Source organism: Eubalaena glacialis, chromosome 2 (assembly GCF_028564815.1).
Source record: "Eubalaena glacialis isolate mEubGla1 chromosome 2, mEubGla1.1.hap2.+ XY, whole genome shotgun sequence".
Taxonomy (NCBI): Eukaryota; Metazoa; Chordata; class Mammalia; order Artiodactyla; family Balaenidae; genus Eubalaena; species Eubalaena glacialis.
Genome location: NC_083717.1, coordinates 12,851,623 through 12,875,106, shown reverse-complemented (window position 1 = coordinate 12,875,106; position 23,484 = coordinate 12,851,623). Strand labels below are relative to the sequence as shown.

At 48.6% G+C, this 23,484-nt stretch overlaps 1 protein-coding gene across 1 annotated transcript; it reads left to right on the top strand.

Annotated features, from left to right (window-relative positions):
• Window positions 1-17,674: 17,674 nt before the first annotated feature.
• PTF1A (pancreas associated transcription factor 1a) lies at window positions 17,675-19,048 on the top strand. The gene is made up of 2 exons (XM_061181586.1): window positions 17,675-18,452; window positions 18,846-19,048. The coding sequence occupies exons 1-2, from the start codon at window positions 17,675-17,677 to the stop codon at window positions 19,046-19,048; spliced, it is 981 nt and encodes a 326-aa protein (XP_061037569.1).
• The last annotated feature ends 4,436 nt before the right edge of the window (window positions 19,049-23,484 follow it).

The following is a 23,484-nucleotide window of genomic DNA, read 5'->3' as shown; positions in this document are numbered from 1 at the left end:
TCCGCGAGCGTCCGAGGACGCCGGCACCCATTCGTTCCACTCGCTGCGCTCTGTGAACGAGCGTGGGGAGGGCTGGGGAGGCCGGGCCCGGGGAGGGCCGGGTGGTCTCCCTCCCCCGCCCTCCCCGCCGGCCGAGCCGGGCACAAGTGTTGCAATTCCCACGGACCGGCGGGCTCTGCGGCTGGAGGCCCGGGCACCCGGGGCCCGGGAGACGGGGCGGACACAGAGGGGTTTGTCGACACGGTGACCTCCGCGCTCCCGCTCTGAAAGGGCCTGAAAGGAGCCGTTTATGGTGCATTACCAGTCAAGGGCTCAGGTACCAGCGCCTTGTGTCGGCAAGCCCCGGCGGCCGCCCGTGCTGCAGGTGTCAACTATACAAACGCCCGGGAGGGGGGAGGACGCCGGGGAGAGCCGGGGAGGGGCGCCAGGCCGCGCCGCGCCCGCCGCTCGCGCGGTTTCGCTCTTTCTCCTCTGCGGTGAGAGCAGCCGGCCTGGGGCGCAGACCCAGGTCCTGGGGGGTTCGGGAGTGGTAGAGAAAGCGGCGGAGGCAAGGGCGGCGGGGGAGAGGGAAGGGCCCTCAGGACGTTATTTATGGGCTGCATTTGATCAGGAGGGGAGTCGGGGGAGGCTTTGAGCCTCTGCCCAGCGCGACCCAGTTTCAAGGCTGAGGGCAGAGGGAGGTCACGGGAGGCTAGAACTGTCCAGTGGAGGCCAGCGTTGGGCCGGGCAAGGATTTTGCCCGCCGGTAGGGCTGCTTGGGCCCCCAGGGGCCTCCCCAGATTTAACCTGAACTTCCCACCTGGGTCCATCGCCTTCCTGTCTATCTTCCTGTGCAAAGATGGGCCTGAGCCTGGGTGCACGTTTAACAAATGCTCTTGGTTAAAGGAGTGGCCCTCTCCTCCTCTCCCCCCGAGTCAGGGTCACTTCCGGCCCAGAAGAAACCAAGGAAGGCGCCGTACCCTCAGTGGGCCCCTGTGTGCCCCCAAAGGCCTGGCAAGCCGAGAACTCAAACCCCTCAAGTTGGCTTCTATAAAGCAACACCTGGAAATGTTTTTTTCCTTTAGGAAGGAGATTGTTACTGGAGTTTAATTCCTAGATTGGCCCTCAAAAGCCTTCACGGGGCCAAAATACTGGGGGAAAAAAAAAGGTAAAACAAAACAAAAAAGCCCCAAACACCACTGCCATGATATTAAGCAAGACAGTTTTTAAAAATAGCAAATGATATTTAATGATTTTCAGGGCCAACTAGAAAAAGAGGATGAGCAGACAGAAATCTTAGGTGTGTCTGAAGGAAGCTTCTGGGAACTCCCGAAGGTCTTACAGATCGTCTGCCTTGCTTCCTTATCTAATACTACCTAGAAACTTCTTTCTCCTTTCTGCAGCTCCATCACCATCATTACTTTTACATGTGCCATCTACGATTACAATTAGCTTTTAACGGAGTAAAACTGAGTGCTTTTCTTAAAGTAACAGAGGAATGGGACAAGGAATGGTGAAGAGAATGAAGAGGACGGGTGTGTGTCTGAGAGAATAAAGGGGAGAGAATAGATTCCTTACGAGGTGAAAGAAAACATTTCCCAACTGAAAAACAAAGGAAAATCGCCCCTGTTCTATCATCACATTCACAACTAAACGTCTTGAATAAGTTATCCAAAGTAGGGGGTTTCTATTTCCTCACCTTTATTCAGTCCTCAGCACACTGCATTCTGGCCCACACTCTCACACTGGAACTCTCACTCATTTAGTCATTTTCACCAATAACTTCCATGGCCCCCAATTTAAGAACAATTTCTGACCTTATCTTGCCTAAAATTGCAGTAAACAGGCCCACCATTCATCCTGATACCAAGAGCAGAATCCTCAGTACCGTCTTTTGTTTCCCTCTCTCCTCCAAGCCCACAGTCAATAAGTCACCAGATCCTAAAAGTATTTCTCCACCTGTATTTCTCCACTGGCTACCACCCAGTTCAAGCCTTCGTAATCTCTCAGCCCTTCTGCTGCAGCTTCCTGATCCGTTTCCCTGCCTATAATCTTGCTTTACACCAAACTGTTTTTCAACACTGCAGCCTTGGTATCCTTTCTAAATGGCAGACTTGATCATGCCACCTGTGGCTTCAAACCCTTCCCTGATTAATTATATATAAATTATAAACATGTGCTATTGTACTAATCAATTACATACATTATAAAGACTCAGACAAATTTTAAAAGAATGAGATGCAAATACAGATAAAAAAATAAATGATGGATTAGAACAGCAAAAAATAAAAATACAGATGATAGTTCTAATATTTTTTTCCCATACCCCAGTGGATCTTCTTCTCCACTCTGGAAATAACTGTCCTATATTATGCCAAAGTCCTTAATACGGCTTGTAAGCTTCCTTATTCTAGACTCTGCCTATGTTTCCATTTTCATCATCTCTCTTTACTTCAGCCTTAATAAAGTTCTTTCATATTTCCAAATGCCATGACACTCATACTCTGTTTGTCTCTCTTTCATGTTTATTTCAACCTCTACTCTCTGTTCCCTCTAGTCTGTAAGCTCCATGAATAAAAGATCTGTTCTATTTATTGTTAGTGCTTATCACAGTTCTCAGCACAGAATTGTTGTTCAATGTTTGTTCCATAAATAAACATGGTACATCTTGGAGGAAGCCATGATTTCTATAAAGAGACTAGAAAGCAGAGAAAACTGATCCACAGAAAAAGAATGAAGCAGACACACAGAGGGGAACAGAAAGAAGCACAGGAAAGACAGAGAGAATGTGCAGGCATCTTTCCAGATCACAGTGTGTTAACAAGGATACAAGTTAGGCTGCTCTATAAAAGAGTTGAAATATATAGTGGTTTAAAAGAGATAGAAGTTTATTTCTCTCTCACAATAACAAAACAAAACAAAACTGAATAGGCATTCCAGGCCTCATGTGGAATCTAAATGATGTGGGAGACTCAGACTCTTTTATCTAGTTACTTATCCATCCTCAATATGTAGCTTTCCACTCATGGTTCAAAATGGCTGCTCCAACTCCTGCCATTGCATTGGCATTCCAACCAGTAGGAAGAGGGAAAGTAGCAAAATGGGACATGTCCTTCCTCTTCAAAGAGCCCCAAAGGTGAATATCACTTCTACTCATTAGTTAGAAGTTAGTTTCACTGAGCTGCAAGGATGACTAGAAAATGCAATTTTTATTCTGGGTGTCCATGTGCCCAGCTACAATTGTGGGGTTCTATTCATATAGATATGGGGGAGAATTTTCAGTCTCTGAGACTCCTGGTACTGCTGCCTTCCTGAGGCCTAGCTACATTCCTGCTTATGGATTCTAGGACATGCCCTGAATCCCATATCATAGCTCTCTTTTAATGTTTGTTAATTCAAGTTGATTTCCATTACTTGAAACCAAGAGATTTAAAACTAACACACAAATTTACTGAGTAATATGTGCAACAACACAGGTACATCAGATAAGCCAGGTTATGCTGCAGTAGCTGCCCCCAAATCTTAGTGGCTTCACACAACAAAAGCTTATTTCTAGTCCAGGTTTCCTGTTCTATGAGAGTTTGCAGGGGGACCCTGTTCATTGTAGTCACTCAAGGTCCCAGGCCGACAGATGTTCTGCCTTAAGCTGAGTCTCCACCATCGTTACAGAAGAGAGAAGCAAAGGAGCCAGTTAGTACACAGGTTCTTAAGGCTTCCTCCTGGCCTGCCCCTGCCCTGGTGCATTCTCCTTAGAGAATCAGCCATTTCTCTAAGGATCTCTGGAACCTTTAAGTGAGGAATGGTTTTTAGAAACCAAGATCTGAGAACAAAGTGTGTTCATTGTTACAACGGCCCTTTTAGCAGACAGAGCTAGGAAAAAAAAAAAGAACGTACACATACATATACAAGTACCTCTACGTTTATATCTATATCCATATGTCTCTATCTATACATTCTAGTCGTTCTCCTTTCCATATTTATAACTCCCTTCTCTAACAGTGAAAAACCCAGTTCTCATTATTCTCAGTATATTTACTCATTCATTTACTCCTAGATCACACAGAAAGTCGTTTTAACATTGCTAACCTATACCACTGTGAACATCAAACCTACTAAATACAGTTTAGAATTTGTTTATAGTTCTTTTTACCCTGAGTCTGAAAGTATTCAGAAGTTACTTGGATCACTAATAATAATATTTTTTTAAGTAGCAGGGAAATTACAACAATAAAATGCACTATTGAACATGGAGGAGGAAAAAAAGCTTCCTCCTGGAAGTGACATGGCATTTCTACTCATCTTTTACTAACCCAAGCAAGTTACATGGCCACATCTCACCTCAAAGAAGACAGGGAAGTACAAGCTTATGACCTGCCTGGAAGAAGACAGAGGTCTGTGGCTTGTCTGTCCAGCTCCCATCACATGGGATGTCCTATGATGGAAACTTTTCAGGTTAACTCTTGTTGTAAAGCACCCAGAACGTATAATATGGTCCTTCTGCACTTTCCCTTCTTCTCTCCTCACACCTGCCCGGCTGAAGAGGAAAAGTGCCCTCTAAGCACTAGGGACCTGTAAGGTCAATGACAACATAAATCCCTCACATCACTTTAAATCAGGGCAGGGAAATGTCATAAAATGGATGATGGTTTGCAGAGCTTTGCTCCGCCCTGGGACATCTCAACACTCTTAGGAGTCTCTGCGCATTTTCCTAGCTCCATCTTGGATTTTTACAGTGGGTTTGTACTCTGCTCTGGTAGGTTCCAAGCACCTGAACAAACTACAAGGACCAGGAGCATGTGAGGAAACAGGAAGATGTTCTACCATGAGGTAAATACAGGGAAATGGGTTTTGGAGGCTGGTGATGGCTAAATAAAGGTGAGATTCTAGGTTCTTGAGGCAATCTCTGACTGTCCCCCAAATGCTTTCAAATGACTGCAATAGGCTACATTGTAAGAATTCATCCCTGTGATGGATGGCATTACCTTTCAGGGACACTAATAAAATGCCAGAGAGATGATGATCCAGTTGCTGCATGTTGCTTACACCTTAGTGGCCTCTCTCTGAGATTGATGGCCTGGAAGTAAACTGGCTTTTAACAAGGGCAAAAAGGATAATTTGGAGCACTGAGCATTCTCTGAGAACACAGGTCTTGGTGGAGCATAGATGTGGTCACCATGAGGCCACACCATGCCTGGGATGGGAACGGGGATGGAGGCAGGACCAAGAAAGGAGATGCAAAAAGGCACATTGAAATGCACTGCCCCCCGGGCTTGCTTGAGATGGAGTCTGTCGCTGGGACTCAGGTCCCTAAATCAGGGAAGATGGTGGGCTATTGCATGCCTTCTACTTTCATCAATCTATTCAGCCTCCTAGGGACATACTTCTGCCCCTCCTCTTGAGTCAGACTCACTCAAGACTCACCTAGCTCAACACTGTTCCCTTTATGAAGCTCCCGCCAACCCCTCACTCTCGTGCTGAGCCTTTAAACCTCAAAGATAGCCCTTACTACACTGGATTATAATAATCTCTCCTCTCTCTTACTACCCCAAGAATGCATTAGGCACAGAGAGTGCATCTCTGATCCCCGGCATTTAACACAGTGACTGAACATAGCTGATGCTCAAAACATCTTTCTTAAAGAGATAAATAAAGTAAGGCTTAAAACCGGGCATATTTACATTTTCTCAGTATTTCCACATTGCTTTTAACTTTGTATATAATACGAAAAGAAAAAAAGACAATTCAGCTTTAAAAAAGTGTAATCGATTGGCATTATATAGATTAGTAGTCTCCAAAGTGAACAAGATGTTCCTTCGGGCTACAGGGAAAAATTTAGAACTTCTAATATATTTTTATTCATCTTCTTAAAATTTCTTTTTGGGCATGTTTAAAAATGTATGTATGCAGTGTATTAATACACACTTATTTCTATGCAATTTTATATACATAATATACATAAATTCACCTGTAGACTGTATACTCAAAAATGGTAATGATAAGATGCATCAGACACAGCTAATCCTCCCCCCTCCTCAAACACACAGAATACTTTTCTCTCCTTATTTGATAACACCCCAAGTACTAACTGGGAGTATAGCCACCAAACGCAAGACCACATTTGTCACCTTCCCTTGTAGCTAGGTGTGGCCATGTGACAGCTCAGGCCAACTGAATATGAACAACAGTGATGTGTGCAACCTTCAGATCATGATCTTAAAAGGAAAGGAGTGTGCCCTTCCTCTTTCCTTCTTCTTGCTGGCTGGGATGCAGACATGATGGTGGGAGCTAGAGCAGCCATTTTGGACTCAAGGTTAGAAGCCATGTTTCAGAAAGATAGAGCAACAAGTTACAAGGAAGCTTGACCCTCAACCCATTTAGCCACCATATAAACTTCGGGTTGCTGGGACTTCCCTGGAGGTCCAGTGGTTAAGACTCTGCATTTCCACCGCAGGGGGCGTATGTTTGTTCCCTGGTAGGGGAACTAAGATCCCGCATGCTGAGTGGTGCAGCCAAAAAATAATAAATAAATAAATAAATAAATAAAATTTTAAACTTCGGGTTGCTTACGCTTGGACTATTACAAGAGAGACAAAAATGTTATATTATCTTTAGATATTTGTTACAGAAGCCAGAACTTTATCCAGAATAATGCAAGATGTGCAGTCAAAAAAAAAAAAACTGGAGATGATTACTTTAAAATGACTCCTTTATACAGACAATCGGGGCTCAAGGTGAAAGCTACCAATGGTAGAGAACTCTTCAGGCTTTTTTAATGCCTGTGATATCACCTCTCATTCATATCTTTTTCTTCTGTACTTTATAGACATTTAATAAAAACTTATTCAATCTTGTATACTTGAAAGTTGGTATAAGAGTAGAGCATTAATGTTCTCACCATAACAGCCACAACAAAATGGTAATTTTGTGGGGTAAAGGATGTTTTAACTAACCTTATTTTGGTAAACATTTTGCAATATATACATATATCAGATCATCACATTGAACACTTTAAACTTATATGATGTTATATGTCAGTTATATTTAATAAGCTCAGAGGGGAAAAAAGAAAAAAAAACCTTATTGATTAACCCACTGAGTATAGAGGGAAGCAGGATGAAACTAGCATTCTCTGAGTGCCTACTCTATACTTTACATACATCATTGCATTAACTTTCCACAGCAGTCCTTAAGGTAGATATTATTATTTCATCCCATGTCTATAGCCAATGAAAATAAAGCTCATCAAGTTTAAATAACTTATCCAGGAACAAACAACTGTAAGGAGTGGAGCAGATACTTGAATTTGAACTCAGATCTACGTGAGTCAAACGTCCATGCTTTTCCATCCTCTACACTTTCATATTTCAAACACTTCCTCTATCAAACTTCCAGACTCTTCCTCCTGCCTCTTCCCCTTTCTCATTTTGCTTCACATCCTTTTTACTTTACTCCCCTGCCCCCTTTCCTCTCTGCCTTCTTATCTCTTCACCTGAAGCCAAACACATGTATTTGATAATCATCTGGAACAGTATTTCTCAAACCTGACTCTGAATATATGTATGTGTTTATGTGAGTATTCACATATTTATATACACACATAGATGAATATATGTCCTTGTATATAAAGTCTCCACACTTTTCATAAAAAAACAAAGCAACAACCAATAAAAGCTTTCATGAGCCCTCACTCAGTGTCAGCTTAAATGATCATTAAAATGAAACTGCTTAAGGATAAAGAAGATGTGGTATATATACACAATGGAATATTAATCAGCCACAAAAAAATGAAATAATGCCATTTGCAGCAACATGGATGGACGTAGAGATTATCATACTAAGTGAAGTAAGCCAGACAGAGAAAGACAAATATCATGATATCGCTTACATGTGGAATCTAAAAAAAACTGATACAAATGAACTTATTTACAAAACAGAAATAGACTCACAAACATAGAAAACAAAAATATGGTTACCAAAGGGGAAAGGTGGCGGGGAGGGATAAATTACGAATTTGGGATTAACAGATACCCACTACTATATGTAAAATAGATCACCAACAAGGACCTACAGTATACAGCACAGGGAACTCTACTCAATATCTTGTAATAACCCATAATGGAAGAGAATGTCAAAAAGAATACATATATGTATATGTATAACTGAAACACTTTGCTGTACATCTAAAACTAACACAACATTGTAAATGAACTATATTTCAATAAAAATTTTTTAGAAAGGAAATTGCTGAAATATTTGCCGATATAAAGTTGGTATAAACTCTTTACGGGTGTTGTTCTTATGTAACTGCAAAACCAAACACATTAAAACTTTTCTAAATCTACAAATCAATAAGATTCAAATTAACTTTAAGGTGATACATGCTACAAATGTGTAGTAACAGCATTTGCCACTTACAAAGCTGACGTGTTGTTGGTCCCTATCCTCAGCCCACTGTGCGTCACATCCATTTCTCCGCAGGTTAAGTAAACTACTGTGATAGCTTTGTTCATCTAGCTTGTTTTGTAGTTATTTCATTTCTTGGCACGAGCAACAATATCTGTATATCTTCTTTAGGCCGAAGCAATTAAAATAGACTGGCACCACCGCAATCTTAAACACAAACGTCAACTCAGATTCAGGCTCCAAGTTCAAAGATAGGGCTAGGTTTTTGGATAGCCATCCAGGTGGACCACAATATGCTCACCCTTTGTTGTCATTGTTTTTTCAAGATTAGCATCTGAACATGGTCACAAAATTGAAAAAAAAAAGACATAATTAACTTGTGGAGCCTTCATTTAAGAAGTATGGATCCAGAAAATCGGAGGTCCACAGAAAGGAGAGGGGTCCAGTGATAGGTCGGGACCCTCACCAGGAAAATCAAACTCCTGGGTATGGAAACAGTCCCTTTGCTATGAAGAGGGAAAAGGCTATAGATACGACCCCCTGATTACAGAGGCATGGGCAGATGACAGAGCGACTGTTTCTTCTAACAAGCCTGGCTTGTTTTTCCTTGCAGGTGAGGAAAGGCGTCTGGCTTCTCTGCAGGGCTGGTGAGAATGGAGGAATGAGCGGGGAACACCAGCCCCCGCCCCGTTCCTGCACTCCAGGCCCTGGCGTGTGTCTAACTGGTGTCTCTGAGAAGGACACTGCAGAAGAGAAACAGGAGAGACGGGCCTGCGTGAACGTGCCCAGCTGAGCACTGGGGTCTTGCTCTGCCCCTTCACAGGCTTTGCTCTGGGGGCCATCCTGTGTGAATGGACCATTTTTCCATCCCCAACTCATAACCATGAGCATTAGCAAAACACCATCACCAGGCCTAATCCTAACTGCCTCCAAAAGTTGTGAGAAGAGCTGAATAGAGGTGTACTGCCTCTTCCAGTGTCAGCGGTGAATCAACCTCAGTATTTGTTGATAGATTTTTTGGATATTGGTCCACTCTAAATCCTGGAGCTCAGGTAGCGGTGGGCGAAGCCAACAAGAATGACTCCTTCCTGCTTAATAGGGCTCCCACTTGTACTGATGCTACATCCTCATCGACTCCACCCATGTTTACTGAGCACCTATGAACCCACTACTGCCAAATAAATAAATAGAATTGAACAAATAAATAAAATTGAGCAAATACTACCGTGTGCCTGACACTGGGTACGTGTTTATATTTGTTAACTCAATCCTCACAGTAACCCAACACGGCAGTATTGTTATAATTTCTTCTTGCAGGAGTAGAGGCCCAGGTAGGTTAGCTAACTTGCCCAAACGGCTGGTCAGTGGCAGAGCCACCAGAATCCAGGCAGTCAGGCTCCGGAGCCCATACTCACGACCTCTGTGCTTCCCCGCCTCTCTGAGGTGGCAGTGGAAGATGGGGTGCTACTTTCTCTGCGACAAAAATAGGCTCAAACCTCTAGCAGTGTGCAATCTGAGCGGAGTCTTGTGGTGGCAAAACCTGGGGCCTGGAGGGGTGCTGATTTCTTGGAATGTCCAAGCATGAAAACTGAATTCCAGACCTTTAGGGAACTTTTCCAAATAACTGGAGTTTCTTGACTAATAGTAGGCACTTCCCTGTTTGAACCAGCCATGGGCTGGCATAAGCTTCTTCAGGCACAGGTTAACCAGGCTGAGGAAGAGTTTTGCTCTAGGCAGGATTTTAAGGAACAAGAACAAAAATGCCACTGCAATAGCCTACATCTTCAGGACCACTGATAGGTGTGAAGGCTAAGGTATCATTGAGGCGAGGGAGAAAAAATTCCGTGGGATTCACAATCAGTGACCTGCCAAGCACGGAAGAAAGTCAGCCCACGGGCAAAACACAAAGGTGATTTCGAGAGATGAGCAAAGTACCACCTCAACTGTGAGTTCTCAGGAGTGAGCGGTGCTTAAGTGAAAATGAAATTATCTGACGGTAAAGTCCTACGACGAACCATCACGCCACTGTTCAAGCCTGTCAGTAAAGGTATAAGGAAATGGTGATGATGAGAGTCAGTCAAGTGAAAAGTGCAAGATATGAAAATAGAAATACATGGGAGGAAACAGGCCAAAATGTTAGCAGTAGTCACGTGGAGGCTGCGGAGCTGTGGACAACACAGACGATGTGGTGGCTTTAACGAGTAATTTTAAATTCCCTTTGTATTGTCAAATCCCTCTAAATTTTGTTTGCTATTGATCTCATGCAGAGAATGACACTTCATCCCATGCCATCCCATTTCAACTGCACTGTAGGCGGGACTTAGACAATTACATGAAGGCTCACTCAGGACCTGGTCCACATGCAGGGCACCCTGCGTGCCTGGTTGCCCCAGCCAGCCCTCACTGGTCCCACCTGCCAGAGGGTTCTTGCCACTTTTTGAAGATGGCACAACCTAATAATATCCAATGTTTCTGGAGGGCTTCTCCAGGGCTTATATGAAGGGATCATAAACTGCAAAAGTTTTCTTTTAAAAGAAATTCCTTATTTTTTAAAAAATCATAATTTAGGACTTCCCTGGTGGCGCACTGGTTAAGAATCTTTCTGCCAATGCAGGGGACACGGGCTCGATCCCTGGTCCGGGAAGATCCCACAAGCCGCGGAGCAACTAAGCCCATGCGCCATAACTACTGAGCCTGTGCTCTAGAGCCCGAGGGCCACAACTACTGAAGCCCGTGTGCCACAACTACTGAAGCCCGCGTGCCTAGAGCCCATGCTCTGCAACAAGAGAAGCCACCACAGTGAGAAGCCCGCGCACCGCAACGAAGAGTACCCCCCGCTGGCCGCAGCTGGAGAAAGCCCGCGCGCAGCAACAAAGACCCAACGCAGCCAAAAAAATTGTTTTTAAATAATAATAAATTTTTAAAAAGATTTTAATTTAAAAGATCATAATTTTAAAATTTTTTAAAATTCTGCATATATGTTCACATATTTCAAAAATCACAAGATCCGAAAGAGTATACAAGGAAAAATTCTTTCCATTAGCCACTCAATTTCTTCTTCAGTGAAGCTAACATCATCAGTTTCTTAAGTATCCATCGAGAGATGTTGGATGGCTGCATAAGCAAATGTGCTCACATATAGTCACTGACCTCTTTTTTAAAAACAATGCAAGTGGGAGCATACTAGCCACTCTTGCTTCTTTCTCTTTAACGATGTATCTTGGAAATCATTTCACATCGTTATATCAAAAGCATTCTCATTTTGTTATGGCAGCTGAACATTGCATTATACAAATGCACCATAATTCAATTAAGGCCCTACAGATGGTCATGAAGCCAGAAAAAACATATAGCTTTAAAGAGAAACAAACAGAAAAAAGCTCAAAGTTCCTGTTTCTATTAAATTCGGGTTTTTTCCTCTTCATTGCTCACTATGGAGGCCAAGACACAGAAGTCTGGTAATAATGACCTGCAGTGTTTACTTTACTAAAAACCAAACACCTTTTGGAATAACAAGACTGAAGGACAAAGCTCAGAAGCTTTGCTATTCATCAAAGAAAGCTTGGCATGACAGAAAATACTTATTTGGATAATTATATCAGCATTTCGGTGTTTCATCCTCCAAAGATTAATGTTTAACAACGGGAACTTCTAGAAGGAAGGAGGTGGGTGTTGGACGTTGGGATTTTCCCTGCGTTTGGTGGCAGCCACGTGCCTCCTGCCCTCATTCCCAGATGGGACATGGCCCAGCTTTTTTTTTTCAGGCTGAGTAGCTTCAGAGCAGAGAATGTCTGATGGGAAACCCTAGAAAACGATGCTGACACCCCCATCACCCTTGTGCTGGAAATCCCTTTATTTCCCCTCATGGCTCCCTGGTGCCAGCTGTGTCACTCCAGGACAGTGACTTAGCCTTTCTGAATCTTATCATTTGCAAATAATAAAAACACCTTCCCAGGTTATCTCACAGTGCTGTGTTAGCAAACGAGAGAATCCATGTAAAAATCGTATTAAATCAGCTACATCGGGCTTCCCTGGTGGCGCAGTGGTTAAGAATCTGCCTGCCAATGCAGGCGACACGGGTTCGAGCCCTGGTCTGGGAAGATCCCACATGCAGCGGGGCAACTAAGCCCATGCACCACAACTACCAATCCTGTGCTCTAGAGCCCGCATGCCTAGAGCCCGTGCTCCACAACAAGAGAAGCCACTGCAATGAGAAGCCCGCGCACTGCAATGAAGAGTAGCCCCCGCTTGCCGCAACTAGAGAAAGCCCGCGTGCAGCAATGAAGACCCAATGCAGCCAAAAATAAATAAATAAAATAAAATAAGTAAATTTATATTTTAAAAATCAGCTATGTTCAGTGTAGAGACAAAGAAGGGGCTGGAAGATCCTATGGAAGGCAAATGAGGTATGGAGTCAGCCAATCTGGTGTGTAACTCGGTCCCCTTCTCTGACGGGCCATGCCGCCCTGGGTTTATGGCCGAGACTCATCTATTCACCGGTTGAAGTAAGGAGGATGCCCTTCAGCTTTGCGGAATTATGAGAGTAAGTGATAAACATGAGTGAAAGCCCTCCAAAATGCTCATCTCCATCTTGTCTAGCCTTCGTATTATTCCTTCTACCTATCTTACAATAAATATAAGATCTCCAAATAAATATAAGAATAAATATAAGATCGTCAAACCAAATCAGGGAGCTCAAACTAGTGGAAAGGACTGTAGAAAACCAGAGAGAGGTCATCATAGCATTGGAAGAGATGGTAAGTTAATAAAGAATGAAGTAAAGAGAAGATGAAGAGAATGACAGGTAGGCGGGGCTAGTTCAAGGAAGGCTTTTGAAGTGGTGTTGAGGAGTTCGGCATTACCTAGGCCAGTTCTTTCCAGGATGGAATAAAATGTCACCTGATCAGAGTGTACTTTCTGAGTGGAAAAATCATCCATAATCTATATAGTGTGACTTTGGGGGCCAGAGAAAGTCCCATGAGCCCATATTTAGTTCTGCATCCTTTGTCTTATGCTGGGAATTGCACCATTCAGTGATTCCTTCCTCAGCACATCAGAAGGTGCTGTGGAATCTGCAGTGTGGCCAGGACTCTGGAGAGGCCAGGAAGGTGGTGTTTGGTAAACTGGGGCCAGCTTAGAACGGGGCCTGACTGACTACATTGCACATCAATGTACATACACCTTTCATGAGTGGGTGGAAGCAAGGCTAGAATCTGGTCTCAGCAGCCAGTGGAACCAGCACTGGGCTGGGGTGGACTGGGATTGATGGTAACCTGCTGTGTGACCTTAGGGAACTCACTGAACCTCTCTGGGCTTCAGAGGCCTTTTGGCATTAGCCCCATGATTCTATTTTTCAAACCCTTTCCTAAGATTGTAGGGATAAAGGGTGGGTTGATGAGGGCACTCAACTGAGAAGAAAAAGTTTTCACAGAATGGGGGAGGGAGGGGGAGGGTACAGAAAGGGGAAACAGACACAGGTGAGGACAATCCAGCCACCTGACATCACCTCTGTGCTCTTGAGTGGGGACGGGGACAGTTTGGGTCATGAAGAGTTAACATGGGCCCATTTTCAAGGTGGGAGACAGACACCAGTCACATCTGCAGGTGCCTGCTTGCAAGCACTAAGCGAGGAGCGTGGGACACTGGCAGGGAGACAACGGCACCCCGTTTCTGGGGACCTGGGGCTCCAGCAGGGAGGACATATACTGAGGGGTGTCGAACACTGTGGAGCCATATGAAGGGGGAGCAGAGGATGGAGGGCCCAGAGGCCCCACCCTTCATGGGTGTTCTCTGCCCAGAATCCATCCTGGGAAGGAGCCAGGGACCCGGGCTCCAACGCTCCAGTCATTGTTCCTAAAAGCCAGAGAAAGACTCTAGAAATGTTTGCTGGGAAAGCAATGAGCAAGTATTCAGGTCCATGCCACCCCTGGGAGGGAGAGAGAGCTGAGAGAGACAGAGAGCATGTGAGGGAAAGAGAAGGACAAACAGGCAGACGGACACAGCAAAGCTTCCTCAGTGCCCCACGGCCCTTGCCAGATGTTCCCGTGGAACCCAGAAACTTGAAGACGGCCTCAGGCTTCCGACAGCCTCAAAGGCGGCGTGGCAGGAGCCTGCTGGGCCCTGATGACAGGTGCCACTGAGCCCCTTGGAAAGACTTGAAAAAATCTCAGTGCCTCACTAGGATTTGGCCCTAAAAAGAATCAAGCACTTTGCCACTGCCTAACCTTAGGGGATGGATGTTATTTTATACTGAGGCGGGGGACAAGGTTAGGGGACGTCTCTCCTGAGGACAGAGGGTGGAGCGGAGAAGCTAGAGCTTAGCGAAGGGTGGAGGCTTTTGGCTCTGGGACCAGCCCTGTCCCTCTGCCCTGAAGTACCTGGAACCTTTTGTTTTTGTTCCTCTCCATGCTCCCCCACTGCCCTGGGGATCCAGGGCACGTGGAGGGATGGGCTGGAATGAGAGCTGGGGCCTGTAGCCTGGCAGGACAGGGCTCTGTCCCAGCCTTCTCCTCATCCGACCTGTTGCTTCCAGAGGAAGAGGGCAGCCGTCCACACTGTTGTGACCTCCAGTGACCCAGAGAAAATTTCCTTTATTAGCAGTGAAGCCTTTCTTCTTTTTAGAAGAGAAAAGAACAATCATGTCTTACTTAAGGACAGGGTGTGTATGTGTGTGTGTATGTGTGTGTGTGTGTGTGTGTAAGCATGCACGCCCGCACCAGCATCCCCGTATCAGCATCTGCACCAGCCTGCAGACAGCCAGCAATTCTCTAAGGGGAAGATAATGGTGGGGATGGGGAGGGCGAGGGCGAGGAGGGTTCTGACCGGAACATGTGACTCTCTTTTCTTTTCCTCCTACCCCAGGCTCATCCCTGCAGCCCCAGGAGCTGCCCAGAACCTTCATGCTAGCTCTGCTCAGCCTCACAGGACAGTAAGGTTTTCCGCCAGCACTGGACTTCCCCATAGCTCGCTTGGGTGCCCAAGGTAAAGTTCTGGACTCTTCCACAAACTCTTCAAGCATACAGAAGGTGATTTTCTGGGGACCCTGACTGTTAAAAATCACATTGGGTTAAAATATCCCCCAATACACACTTACTGACTCCCATTCCCCCAGCTCCTCCCCCGCCCCCGCCCCCCGCATATCCATGACGCAAACATTTTCTCAAGAGCCATCTAGAGCAGAGAAGGCCTCTTGAAGAGAGCCTGTGTAGGCTGGAATCCCAGTCTTTCCTCCACTGAATGGTTATCAATATTTTGGATAAGGGTTTGAAGTCTGGACATCTGTTACTCCTCCAAGTCCTCGGACTGATTCAAAGGCATGTTCCTACTGGGTTTTAATCTAACCAGGTGAGGGGAGGGGAGGAGGGTCTTTTAAATATAAAGAGAATTGGGTGCCCAATTCCAGCAGCTGGCTGGATCCGGGGTCTTGACCTCCTCCCCCGCAAACAGCTTCTCTCCCTTTGAGGTGAGAAAGGTCCATCTAAATACAGGAAATTGCAGCCCAGGGTTGAACACAGGGAAACCGTCCACATTTGCATCAGTTTAAGTTAATCACCTCACTAGAAAGGGCGTGAGCTAACACAGGAAAGAACTTGCTGAAAAACAGTAAGTCTTTGGGTTAAAATTCTCTGGTGTCCTTGGCCGTTCAAGGTAAGGTAATCTCTGGTCTTCTTATATATCTTTTGCCCTTAATTTTTTTGGTCTCAGAATTCAGTTAAATACAATGTAATGTCTAAAACCAAGAAGCGTGTTGAAATCGCTGTTCTAAGAGACGTGGACTTGGCTTTTGAGGGGTCTAAACACCCACTAGAAGCCTCTGGTGGGGCAAGTGTCTGAAAAAGGAAGAGGCTGACCCAGGGAGGCAGTGACTCCCGGTCTTCTGTTGAGAGAACACGCGCGGTCGGCTGCACTTCTGAACTCTCTGGAGCTTGGCTTTTAACAGAATTGCTTCGACCTTGAAAGTGTTTCTTTGTTACTTTTCAACTGAGTAATTCGTGTTGCATCGTAGTCTGTGATTGAGTGTGTTATGGGCCAGAGCACAAATGTTTTGTGTTTGGTTTAAAAAAAAATTTTTTTTTAAAGCCCGAGAAGGAAAAAAATCATTCAGGGATGGTCCTGGTTCCCAGTCAGAAAGGTGAGAGGCTCTGGTGAGAGACTCTGAAAACGGTTCCCACTCTGCCCTTTAACTTCCATGCCCTCCCTCCTGACTGCTCCAGAGCAGACGATTCAATTGACTCCTTTTGTATCCGGTTTTATTGCTCCGGACCCCTAGGGTCTCGATTTGCTTTCAGAAGAAAGGTGCCCCTCTGAGCCGCTCTCCAAGGCGGTCCCTCCAGCGTCCCCATTTCTGTCTCCGGGCGGGGAAAGGGAGGGGAGGCGAGGCGAGGCCGGCCGCGGAGCACCGGATACCGGAGTCAGGATCCCGAGCAGCGCCCCGCAGGCGCGCGCCCCTCGACCCCGAGCCGCGCCTGGAACGCCTTGCGAGCTGCATCGCTTCGCCTTCCAACCCCAGCGGCACACACGGTGCCAACTTGACCAGAGTCCTGGAAAGGTCCGGCGGCGAGACAGAGGCCGGGAATGGAACCCTCCCCGCCGGAGGCCCGCGCTCTCCCGGGATGGGGGTGGCGAAACGCACCGCCTGGACTGCCCAGGCTGCCAGCAGTTTTTGCGCCGACCCCCAAGGAGCAGCGAGCTCCGCCCGCGATCAGCTCCCGCCGTCTGGGCCGCGGACGCGCCCTTAGGAACTTTTGTGGCTGCGCGGAGGCGCCCCGCGGAAGGGCCTGGCTCTAAGCAGCGCGCGCGGGCGGGCGCCGGGGGCCGCAGGTGCCCCTGGAGCCGCGCGTCCGGCAGGTACTCGGCCGAGGAGCGGGCGGGGAGGGGCGGGAGGAGCCCCGGGCCGCGCGGGCCCCGCCTCCCCTCCGCCCCGGGAGCTCCCACCGGGCGGAAAGCCTCCCCGACCCCCTCCCCGCCGGCACCCCGCACTCGGTGATTGGCTGGCGCCGCGGGTCCCTGGCACGCGCCTGTGGATGTAGTTATAAGAATCCTCGCGTGCCAGCCCTCAGCTCCAGCCAGTCAGCACAGCCCTCCCCAGCGCAGCGCGGGCGTCGGCCAGAGCGCAGCGGCCGCGGGCTCCCCAGGGAGGCCGGGGGCAGGAAGCCGGCGGGCAGTCTTCGCCGCCTCCCGCGCCTGACCGGGAGGGTGGGGCTGCCAGACAAGCCCGAACTGCCGCAGCAAACTTCCTGAGAACACCCTCACCCCAGGCCAGCAGTCCCCCGGGCCCTCGGCGGCGCAGAGCATGGACGCGGTGCTGCTAGAGCACTTCCCCGGGGGCCTGGACGCCTTCCCGTCCCCTTACTTTGACGAGGAGGATTTCTTCACCGACCAGTCTTCTCGGGACCCTCTGGAGGACGGCGATGAGCTGCTGGCCGACGAGCAGGCCGAGGTGGAGTTCCTCAGCCACCAGCTGCACGAATACTGCTACCGCGACGGGGCGTGCCTGCTGCTGCAGCCCGCGCCCTCCGTGGCTCCGCACGCGCTCGCCCCGCCGCCCTCGGGGGGCCCCGGCGAGCCAGAGGACGGTGGCGGCGGCTACTGCTGCGAGGCGGGGGCGCCCCCCGGCGGCTTCCCCTACTCGCCCGGCTCGCCGCCCTCGTGCCTCGCCTACCCGTGCGCCGGGCCGGCCGTGCTGTCCCCCGGGGCGCGGCTGCGCGGCCTGAGCGGGGTGGCGGCGGCGGCGCGGCGGCGGCGGCGGGTGCGCTCTGAGGCCGAGTTGCAGCAGCTGCGGCAGGCGGCCAACGTGCGCGAGCGGCGGCGCATGCAGTCCATCAACGACGCCTTCGAGGGGCTGCGCTCGCACATCCCCACGCTGCCCTACGAGAAGCGCCTCTCCAAGGTGGACACGCTGCGCCTGGCCATCGGCTACATCAACTTCCTCAGCGAACTCGTGCAGGCCGACCTGCCCTTGCGCGGCGGCGGCGCGGGCGGTGGCGGGGGACCGGGCGGCGGCGGGCGCCTGGGCGGGGACAGCCCGGGCAGCCAGGTCCAGAAGGTCATCATCTGCCATCGGGGCACCCGTAAGTGCGTCCGCCTCCCAGCTGGGGGAGACGGGGACGGGCACGGGAAGGTCCCGGAGGGGCTGGGTGAACAGACCGACCAGCCGACTGACCGACAGACGGACGGACGGGCCGTGGGCACCGGCCACCTTGAGCGCGAGCTGGCGTTTCTGAGGGTTTTTTCCGCCACTTTGACCATGGCTCGGAGGGTGCGCGTCCCCGACACACTTGCATCTTCTGGGATTGCGGGGTGGAGGCGCTGGGGGCTTGAGGGGTGGAGGCAGAGGGTCGTTCTAATGGAACCTAAGACGCCTGTCTGTCCTGGCGGCCAAGAGGGGATCCTAACGGACTGGAGGGCACCGTTGGGAACAGAGTTGGACATTCACAGTCTGTTTTCTCTTCTCACCCCTTCAGGGTCCCCCTCCCCCAGCGACCCGGATTATGGCCTCCCTCCCCTCGCAGGACACTCTCTCTCTTGGACTGATGAAAAACAACTCAAAGAACAAAATATTATCCGAACAGCCAAAGTGTGGACCCCAGAGGATCCCAGAAAACTCAACAGCAAATCTTCCTTCAACAACATAGAAAACGAACCGCCCTTTGAGTTTGTGTCCTGAGAAGTCCCAGACCCGCCTGAGGATCTGATTGTGTCTCTGTGCATATTGTACATGTAAATATCTACAACGTAAATGTAATTTAAGAATCACATTTTTCTAATGGCAATCAACTGTTTGTTATTTATCTATTTATTACCCTGTCGAGTTAATGAAATAGATGATCTCTTTTAAAATATATAATTTATATAATTTATCCTGCTTTTCTAAAAATATGCAATAGTCTATGATTCCACCCAGCACCTTTGGCAGAACTCTGCGTTGTTGGAAGAACTCTGGCCAGAAAACTTCATGCTAATTTATTGCCAGATATGGTTTATTTCTAAGCAAGGTTAATAAATGCTATTTACACCTTTTTCTAAAAGTTATTTGTTTAATACATGATGGGGTGTTATTAACTTAGTTTAAAAAAAAAAAACAAACTGAACCAGAGACTCAAACGTAGCTTTTAGTTTTAGCTGAAAGGAATTGGGTTAGAGGATTAGGCCTCAGTTCTCTTGGAGGCTCTTCATCTGCATCGCCAGCGCTAAATAGGTAATATTTCGCCTGTATTTTTAGCCTACCATCCAAACACCCTATGAGGCAAAGAGGTCATAGACTATTTATTGTTCTCATTTTTCAGACGGGAAAGCTAAGGCTGGGAGACGATGTTTGACTTACCCAAGGTCACCGGCACCCTGCCTAATCATAGTGTAGAAAGTGTGTCCAGTGGCAACAGGGGGTTAGTTTCTGGGTTAGCCAAGGGAAGGGGCCTTTCTGCTTCCATGGGCTGGGGAGAAAGGCTTGGTGTTGAGCTGCCCTGTGACCCATCCCTTCTGCAGTTAACAGCCTCAGATACATGGAACTCCGATGGGGAAGACGACCATGCTGAGGCCGGAGACCCTGTCGGATGCTTCCCAGCAAAACCCAGGGTCTTTTAGGTAAGGCGAGAAGGAGGGCGCCCTCTCTGCCACTTCTGCAACTGGGTTATTTCTGAAATTCACTTGGTTTTGTCTCCAGAATCTAGTCCTCTTAAGGCAAGCAGCGTGGGGAGAAGGCGAGCCTCGGGCGGAGGGCGCAGGGTCGCCCCCTAGCGAAGGGGAGAGGCGTAAGGGCGCGGCCGGGAGAGCCCAGGAAGCTGGGTCTCGGGCTCGTCTCCGCCGCCGCTACCCAGGGCCTCCCTGGCCTTCGGGGTGCCCTCAGCTGGCGGCGGGAGTCGGGGCGCGCGGCTTTGAGCGCGAGGTCCCGCGCGCGCTCGGACGGCGCGGGCGCGGAGGGGGAGGCACCGAGCGGGGCCTTGCGCGGCCGGCGCGCACCTCCTGGCTGATCCGCAGACCCCGTGCCCCGCAGGCCCTGCGGAGGCGGGGTGTCGTTCCCCTACAGGCAGCGGCCTGGTCAGCCAAGGTACGATCGCCCCGGTACCCACGGCCCTGCCGAAGGACAATATGTCGGCAGCATGCTAATTGCTTTAACCTAGTTTCAGACCCACGGAGGGGTTCCCCGCGCGCTGCGGGTGCCATGGACGTCATCCAAAACCAATTAAAGCGAGGCCGCGAGCCCGACCCGCAGCGCGGCCTGGCCAGACGCGCGGAGATTCTGCGTCGCGAAGCTCCCAGGAGGCCCTTGGCCACGGACCCTCTCACCCTTTCCAGCCTCTGCAGCCTCTCCCGTCCCTCCCCCTAAAAGATGGAGATTTCACACTGGAGGCAGAATTTGGGGACGAGAGAAAATAATTCGATTTTGTCCTGTATTAGGGCCTCATTAAACACGAAAGTTGCTTTTGCACAAGTGCTTCTATCAGGCATGTAATCTCATTACACTCATTAGAAAGTCAAATGGTAGGCAGACTTCAACTTAATTATAAGTTATGTAAGTATTGTACCGTTTTCTTCGGCTGTGTAGACCTGCGTTTCATTTGGATTAGGGAATGTGGCAATCCGCCGTTAAAACACTACCATCATTGTGATGTGGCACCTTTTATTTTGCGTGCCACTTTTTTGTGATTCAATGCTTCAGCGACATCCTTTAGTGCGGTGCAGATGAAGCGGAAGAGCCGGGCTGAGCATGTAAAACACCAGGGTCTCTATCTTGTCACTCTTCTGTCCTGACTTGGCAAGTCCCTTTAAACACAACCTTCAAAGAGACTGACAGCTTCTTTTTATTTACTCATAATCCATTCATTCTAGTGTAGCAATTCTTAAAAAAAAAAAATGCGGCAGTAAAAGCAGAACAAACGTATCATTTCAGAGTCTCCTTTGGCAGCGGAGAGGCCAGAGCTGCGCTCTGCTCGGTGCAGGAGCGGCTCTCCCTGTGGCAGAGCCAGGCTCGAGAGCCTCTGGCCTGGGGCATCTCTAGCCAGTAAATACAGCCTGGCACTGGAAGCATCAGCGTGGGGGCAGTTTGAGTGACAGGTATTCAGCGGTCCTTCTAAGTCGACACTCTTCTTCCAACTTCAACAAAAATGCTTATGAAACTAATCCAGTAAGCCAAGCTTCTGGATGGGTGTGGAGACCCTTTGCTCAGCCCTGCTCTTCTGAACACTCGTCAGCCCCTGCCCTGAAACCTAGCCTGGGACCACGAGGAGAAAGCGTTTAAAGCCCTCCCTGGCTGCCCTTGTCCATTTAGCGTAGTAAAGAAGCTGCAAACCCAGAACGGGATGCATTTTCTGATCTCTACTGGCAAACTGGCTAAATCATTGCCCAGTGGTCCAGACTCCATTGCAAGCGCTCATGGGGGGATGGGGTACAGGAGAGGGTTTGGTAAAGCCAAGGAAGAGAGTTTGGGTGGGGGGGGCCTCCCTTCTCCCCACACCTTACCCCCTCCCACCAAGTACACATCCTCACTTCCAGCCCATCCTCCTGGTCTCCATCCCAGGTTGCTCGACCATTCTATTCTGCCTTGGTGTCAGAGTGCCTATAGCTCTAGACAATAAAAGCCCCTTCTCCCCATTCCTCTCTCTCCCCTACATTTCTGGTGGGCGTTGGGGTCAGTGTCCTCTCATTGTTGCCTTAAAAGATATTACATGTCACGAAAGGGCAGCTGTCTATTTTCAGAGACTGGGGACCAAGGCACCAAACCTCTTTGCTTTGTTTTTCATCAGGGGCTTTGTTTTTCATCAGGGGCTTTGTTTTTCATCAGGGGATTCTCACGTATGAGGTGAGGTGGGGTGGGCTGTCTCCTGAGAGGGGAGGAGAAGGGAGGCAAGAAGAGGGACCTACTTCCCCATCCTGAGCTGGGCGGCCTCTGGGATGGAGCCCCCTTGTGGAGCCTCTTCCTTCCCAGGGAGGGCACACTAAGGAGTAATGACAAGCCCTCACAAAAAGTTGAATTCTGGAGCCTATTGGTCCTGTAAGGTAGAAAAAAGTAGGTGGGAAAGAGAATGAGCTTCTCACCCCAGGCTGGGAGCAGAGCGCATAAAGAGCCTTGTTGGAACTCCTGTGAAATCGGCTGCGGGTGATTCCCAGGACTGCTCATCTGCCAGGATCAGGATTAACGCCCCTCCGTGGAGAGGGTGTGAAGCCTCTTAAATCCATAAACTCATCCCATTTCCATTAATGGGCCTTTGCGGTGGCACCGAGTACCAGCTGCGGGGTTGAACAAACACCAGTTGAGCACTCCTCTCTGGGAAGAGCCCTCGCCCTCCCTCTCTCCCTCGCCCTCCCCTCCCACTGCCTTCCAAATCCTTCTGCAGCCTGTGGGAATGGTCCTAAATAATTCCACAACCAATTGCGTTTTTGAGATCTGGAACCACTGGTAGGAAGCGATTCCCACGATGGGATGTGGGGGCTGGCCAACAGGTGTTGGGATTTGGCCCAGGGAGATGGGGAAACCCAGGGAGTGAGGGGAGGCTGCCAGAATGCAGGCTGCTCAGGGCCTCCCAGCTTTACAGGCCGTGGAAGCCGCAAACAATTGCAATGATATCTTTATTGCTAGGTTCATGTCCTGGGCTATAACATATCAATCCCTGTCGTGGTTCTCTAGGGTGCACCTGGTATTTCAAACTTGTTCTTTTTGTGCTTCTGGGTCCTGGGCTGCAGCTGCCTAAAACAAGCAAAGAGAGAGGCCCTTACAATGTCTCCAAGACGTGTTGGCATGGTTTGCCTGTCTTTAATGTACCATTAACTATTGTCTTTACACAATATGGGAACTGTAAAGCATGACATGTGTTATAATAAAACACATTTTCAATGATACACTTGGACTTGAAGCTGGGGTGCAGCAAACAAACAGGCCCAAATCTTGTTTTGTCTCCCTTGCTAAGCCTACTGGCAATTAAACCCAAGACCACTGTTTCCCCCCCTCCTGATCAGCCAATTAAATTTTATGTCTCCTAATTTTTCACATAGAAAAAAGTCTCCGTGCTGGCCCCTAAAGACATTGATTTTCTTGCTATCACCTGGCGCTCAGGCCTTAGTTCCATTTATCAAGAAGGGAAACGTCAGGCGTTACATAAAGTGACT